Source organism: Carex rostrata, chromosome 8 (assembly GCF_964058835.1).
Source record: "Carex rostrata chromosome 8, lpCarRost1.2, whole genome shotgun sequence".
Taxonomy (NCBI): domain Eukaryota; kingdom Viridiplantae; phylum Streptophyta; class Magnoliopsida; order Poales; family Cyperaceae; genus Carex; species Carex rostrata.
In genome coordinates this window covers 3,872,224-3,879,069 of record NC_135925.1, presented here as the reverse complement: position 1 = coordinate 3,879,069, position 6,846 = coordinate 3,872,224, and the positions used below count along the sequence as shown (strand labels likewise).

General features: G+C 31.6%; 1 protein-coding gene across 1 annotated transcript; it reads right to left on the bottom strand.

Moving 5' to 3' along the window:
- Positions 1 to 671: 671 nt before the first annotated feature.
- On the bottom strand, positions 672 to 6,469 carry LOC144558371 (transcription factor bHLH94-like). The gene is made up of 3 exons (XM_078307208.1): positions 5,766 to 6,469; positions 4,399 to 4,833; positions 672 to 1,001 (listed from the first exon to the last, which is right to left on the bottom strand). Exons 1-3 carry the CDS (start codon positions 6,153 to 6,155, stop codon positions 900 to 902), a joined length of 927 nt encoding a protein of 308 aa, XP_078163334.1. The 5' UTR covers positions 6,156 to 6,469; the 3' UTR covers positions 672 to 899.
- Positions 6,470 to 6,846: the final 377 nt, after the last annotated feature.

The following is a 6,846-nucleotide window of genomic DNA, read 5'->3' as shown; positions in this document are numbered from 1 at the left end:
TCACTATCTATCAATCTTAATGAGACAAGATTGATGTTACACAGAATTACACAAGATTAAATGTGGCAAATTCTTAATGAGCGAGTTGAGTCATGCTCATGCTCGCTCATTAAGTAAATGAGCGAGTTGTTAATGAGCGAGTTTAAATGTGCGGATAAATGAGTGAGTTTAGGCGAACTTTTAATGAGTGAGTTATGAGCGGCTCACGAGTTATGAGCGGCTCACGAGTTATGAGCGATTTACCCACCCCTACTTGCATACTAAATGTTTTTAGGTTTTTTTACTATTTTTTTCACTATCTAAAAGTAGTGAATTACAAAATTCAATTTCGAAGTACATTTGATATGGAGCTCATGTTTAGCAGTTCAGATCGACTGTTTAAACTATATAAATAGAGATATGAATCCCTAGTACGAGTCGATACATATGCATATTACCATAACCGGATCCAAATCTGCTGCGATCCTTCACTTGTGAACAATACTATAAAATCCCTGCTTTTTCAAATCTAGCTGTCGAATTGTTTCGAGATATGTGCATAGAAAAGTAGCTTTTGATATGCTTATACAGAAAAAATTAGACAGTTGGATTCAAAAAAGCATGAATTTCAAAGTTACCATTTCCGGAATCGCAACAGATTTATTTCCACAATAGCCACCATAAAAAGTAAATATTGAAACACACAACCCATATATATAATTTTCTAGTGAAGTCTACAAACGATCTTATTGGGTTACAGAGAACTGGGCCAATTCTACAAGTTAAAAAGGGACCCACTTATCTTACTAATCAGGGAAACCTAAATTCCTAGTAGTACTGCATATTGTGGGAAAACTTAGGAAATTAATAAATTTTTCTAAAAAGATATAATAAAATTAAATGATTAAAAGCTGAGGTTATTATGGATTCATAGCCACCATTTCCGCTTGGATTAGAGTCAAAATATGGTGTACAGCAGCTGCTATATCATCTACTGTTGTCAGATTGCATCCTTCCTCCACCTAAAAGTACAAAATTTTAGATTTAAACAATCAAAGCCTTGTAGGGAATATTAATACTATTGTAGAAGATACATAATATCTCTAAATAGTGTAGATTATGGAGCAATTGATTCTGTCTTTGACCAATCAGAAGATACATAATAGTGCTCTAAATAGTGTAGATTAATTATGGAGCAATTGATGCTCTCTTTGACCAATCACCATTACTGACAGTTTTTTTTTCTTTTTTTTGTTTCTTCTTCCTGTTGTTTGGCAAGTTGCATACATTAATTCAGTAGAACTACATTTCATTCTGAGAGAAGTATTTAAAGGAAGAAATAAATAAAAAAAAAGTTGGTCAAGGAACATTGGAACAATATGAAAAGGAAAAGAAAGAGAATCTTCTCCAAGTGGAGGCCAGCAGTTAGCTTTGAGTTCTTTGTGGTAGTCTAGATTCCATTTGGTGTAAATCAGACCAGTTATTGTCCATTTCTAATATTTTTTTTTAATACAACCAATAGTTAATGTCAAGTTAAAGCTTTTTAAAAATCAAAGAGCAGAGGAGCATATGTCCTTTGTCTTGACTCTGTTAGATATCAGTGCAACAATGAAAGACAATGCAAAAAGATTCCCAGACAATTGTTTTTACTATGTCAAATAAAGCATTTGTTACTCATCACCAAAATGCACTTATTTTGTTTGAGATCCAATTTATTCACCATGTATATAATATTTATTATGATTTATGATACCAAAATTTGACTCTCTATAATGAGTTCGTATCCTCTGCAGTAACTCAAAAAAGAATCTTTTGAGTTAATGCAGAGGATGCGGACTCCTCTATAATGCCTGAAAGCAAAAATTTTGTAAAGTAAATATTACAATAATTAATTTTATTCGAAAAATATAATTAGTAAAGATGTCTAAAATATAAATATATATATATAGGAAAATGCTAATATGCTACGCGTAGCATAGAGAGCCTCCGTGCAACGGCTCAATATTTGAGTTTTCAAAATCTTAACGGTCGATCCGAACTGTTCAACATGATCTCTATATGAATATGTAGTTGCAAACTAAAGTTTACATATTTTAGAATTTTTGCACTTGTTTTCGCCATGTATATAATATTTATTATGATTCGAACCGTTCAACATGATCCGAACAGTTCATCACCAAAATGTACTTGTTTTCACCATGTATATACTATTTATTATGATTTTTGACACAAAAATTTGACTCTCTATAATGTCTAAAAGCAAAAAGTTTGTAAAGTACAGATTACAATAATTAATTTTATCCGAAAAGTATAATTAGTAAAGATGTTCAAATTAAACATAGAAATATATATGTTGACCCAAAAAGGAAATAGGAATAGCATCACCATCAGAAGTCTCTTTCTCAGCATGGTCAAAAGTAACACTAATAAGACCACTACTATTGATGGATCCCCTTGTACCGTACAAATTTCCTTCAATTCAGAAATCTTGAATGATAGAGAGACAGAAAGAAATTGAAAGAAATGATGGGAAGCAAGACTTAAGTTCATCTTACAAGACAACATATTGAATGATTCATTGCTGGCTAGCTTACATCTTAAAGATATTAACAAATCAGTTTTGGTTTCATGCAAAGCACAAACTATAAAAGCAAAAATAACATTGTGTATGATTCGTGTGGTGTAGGAAGCAAAAATTGCTTTCTTAAAATCTATATTCATGTAAACATCATCTATGCTATAAGATTCTTCAAAAAAAAATCATAGAAGGAAGATCAACTATAGAGAATTCAAATCCACTGCTATCATCTTTTCGTGAACAGTAACTCTGCTATTTCAGTTTTTTTGAATTCAACCGTTCAAATTTTTTTCAAAAACGAATCTCAAAGCAATTTTTTTTAAGAACTTTTCTGTGAACATGTACATCTCGAAACAATTTGGTGACTGAATTTAAAAAAAACAAAAATAGTAGAGTTACTATTTATGCTCGAGAATAGCAGTAGATAGATTTAGATCCCTAATAAAAAGGGATTTGCATTGGTCCCAATAAGTACAGTTTCATTAAAGTAAATGTACATTGAAAACCCAAATATCAGAAACAAAAGCAAAAAGTTGCGCAAACGGGGAATTTCTGACAGGTCTGCAGACACGAAAATACAATGATTTCATCGTGGATTGGTTTCCAAATCATCATCTGACTTAGTGCACGTAAATTATTGGCCCCTCCCAAATGAAACGACACATCAGCAAAAGAGTAACTTGATACCCAATTTTTTTTTTTTTTTTTTTTTTTTTATGAATACGGAGCCAGACTTTCAAGTTATGAGTGTCAAATACTGCAATGGAAATTAATTATAAAAAAAATTATACTGTGAATGAAGATCAATATTACAATATTTATAGTATTTACTCTAAAATATATAGAAATTATATATAAACAATAAAATTTTGAAAATAAATTAATGGGTCAATTGACCCCATTTAATCATACTAAATCTGTCCCTAGTTATGAATACGGTTTATTAAGCTGTCCTTATTAAAATAATATATGTATATATATATATATATATATATATATTCACTTCATGTTAAAAAAAGCATCTTGACATGTGCATAGAATTTTTTTAGTTATATAAATTATATAAAAATAATGTAAGGTACAAGATGTATTGCAGAATAAAAAAAAATCATTTCCTTAAGAAAACTCTATAGGAACTGAAAAAAAAAAAATCAATTTTTTAGGAATTCTTTGTGGCGTGTGCACACAATAGCTTCTTCTTATTCTTATTGTTCTTCTTATTATTATTATTATTATTATTGTTGTTGTTGTTGTTGTTGTTGTTGTTATGATGATGATGATGATAATTATAATTATAATTTTTATTAATATTAATATTAATATTAATATTATTATTAATATTAATATTAATATTAATATTATTATTAATATTAATATTTATTATTATTATTAATATTAATATTTATTATTATTATTAATATTAATATTTATTATTATTATTATTATTAATATTAATATTTATTATTATTAATATTAATATTAATATTTATTATTATTATTATGATTATGAGATATCGATACTAGCTAGTTGGAGGGAATTAAGTTGATATTTTGTTGAACATTTATCAGCTAAACAGGTCTCTTATAACAATTAATTTAAACCACCCTGCACCCCCCACAAGGCCAAAACCAAGAAAAAATCCACTTAGCCTAGCTACAATCTAAGTTGAACAACAGGCGATTTTGTAAAAGGTAGTCGACATAACTTTTATGTGGGGTCCTTGAAATAATTGAGAATACCTTTTTAGATTGTTCCAAACATTAATTGTCCGCAATAATTACCTTATAAATAGTAAAAAAGAACAAAATTAAAACACAAAGCACCAACAAGAGTTCCGTACCTTAACGCTAAGCGAGTAGAGCACCATTGCATCCATTGCTGTCACATTGAGGTGCAAAATAGTGAGCCGCAGCGTCTGTAGCCCTGCCACCATTTTTAATAGCTGCCCGGGTCGACGGGGCGACATTATTCGAATATTTGCATGTGTTTCAATTAGAGTTACCTCTATATCAGCAACAACAGACTGTTGGTGCTCGGCTGGGACCGGGCAATCTCTTGGCGCGTGACACCATATGTATTGCGGATAGGAGAAGAACTGTGAAAATGGGGGAGACTCGATGTCAAACTTGGTTGCGTTGCTGGTGGAATCGACGGTAGGATTGGCGCCTTTCTGTTCTTGCACAAGTGCTCTCTTTTGAGCTTCTAGAGATTGGAGGAGTTGCTCCAACTCCTTCACAAAATCAATTGCTCCACCAACAATTGAAGCTTGGTCACCCTTCAGATGGCAAATCATAAAATATTAATTGGACAAGTTATATTAATTTTTTTTTATAAAATTAAGGAATAATGAACAAGTACTTGGTATTAATGAGGTAATGATTGGAGAGCGCATTAATTGCACTTCAATAAATGTGGATAATGTCATCAGCTTTTCAGTTTAGGTTTGCATATATTTATTGAATATACTTGAGATAAAAGCTATTAATATAATAAAATATTGATAAAGAATGACATAAACAAGGGAAACTGGTCCTGTAGTTAGAGAATAATACTATTCATAAAGAACTTGTGACAACCTAACTTTTCTTGTATAGGAAAGATTCCCTCCATGAACTGCAATGTATGTTTTTTGGAAACCAACATGACAGAGACAAGGAGAGAATTTAAAAAATGTATGAGGGTGCCTTTAGACATGAATGATTTTTTTCTATCAACAGCCAACACAAAAAAAAAAAAAAAAAAAGAATTGAATCTTACTAACAAGGGCACATAATTGCTATGAAACATGCCCAAATTAAAAGTTGTAATTTTTTTGAGAAAATACAACAATGCTGCCTAAAATTTTAAGCAAGACCAAATTGTTAGGTTAACTTCAGTTGTGTAGCTTATATGTGCTTTTTAATTGTGTTTCATACCTTTAATTAGTTTTATCTAATTTTTTTCCCCTTCTTTCATCTCTATATTGTAATCATTTATGAACTTTTTGTAACAAATTTATTTTGAAGTATATATTTTCGGTTGGTAATAACCAGCTAGCCTTAAGCAAACAATGCTGCTTAAATTAATTAGTACTGCAATTTTGTAACAATTGTGGATATATTTTGTACTTTAACTAAATACAAAATATATGCACAATTGCACATATAAAGAAAAAGATTTATCATCAGAAGACAAAATGTGAAAGATAAAAGATGAAATAGTAAATACTCTTTGGATGTACGAATCTGGCATGAGCGACCGCAGTACAGCCAAATACTCGTTCATCTGGCGCCGACGGTTCCTTTCAACGGCAATGTGCGTCATCCTCTGACTCTCGGCATCCTCCTTATTTTTGCAAGTCCTCGCTCTTCGCCTCTTCTTCCTTCTGCTCTGCACTGCCGTCTGTGCTGTAGCGGTTGCGGTGCTACCCGCCAGTATCGTGTTGGTTGGTGGCGCGCAAAGCAGGGTAACCTTGCTGGCTTCCAGGTCAGCATTGTTGAGCAATATGCTTGCATTGGAGGAGGTGGGGTAGTTATTTTGAAGTGCTTGTGTGGCATTGATGGTATCATATATGAGGAATGTTGGGAGGTCATTTGAGGCTAGTGTTTCTAGTGTCATGGCTTTTTAGATTTTTCTCTTGTATCTTAACTGAATATTCAGAGGTTATTGATGCACTTTCTACATCTCTCTCAAGAAATCTCACATTTGGAATTAAGGTGTTGGGTGCATTAGGTTTGAGAGAAGAAAAGATAATACTACAAACAATTGGCACCAAAAGCCCACTTTAGAGAGAAAAAAAGGTGTTGGGGAGGGGGGTCTGGATTGGAGAGACGTTGAAATGGTGTAGAGGAGAAGGTTACACGTGAGGAGGCAGGGAAAGGTGGAGACCTTTTTCATATACAAATTAAAATAATGAAAGGAGAAAAATAAGAAATAGAACCTATCCAACCAAGATCTACTTTTGTGTACGTTGATGGGCTATATATCTAGCTAGCGTATATATATACATATATATCTACGTAGACTACAGTGGAGATGGATTGTTGCATACATATATATAGGATGGCTTAGTTATATTACAAGTACAAATATCTGGCTGACATTAATTTAATCAAATAAATGAGATACCTATATATACAAACTCATATTGATTGATTTTTGTAGACATAGAGTTCGGATTTTATGTGTAATTTCATTGAGAAGACTAAATTAAATTAGATACAATAGACTGTACAATTATTATCATATATATAATCGATTCATCAATGCAGATAATGTAGAATATTGTAGCTAGACTATCTTTTTGGCC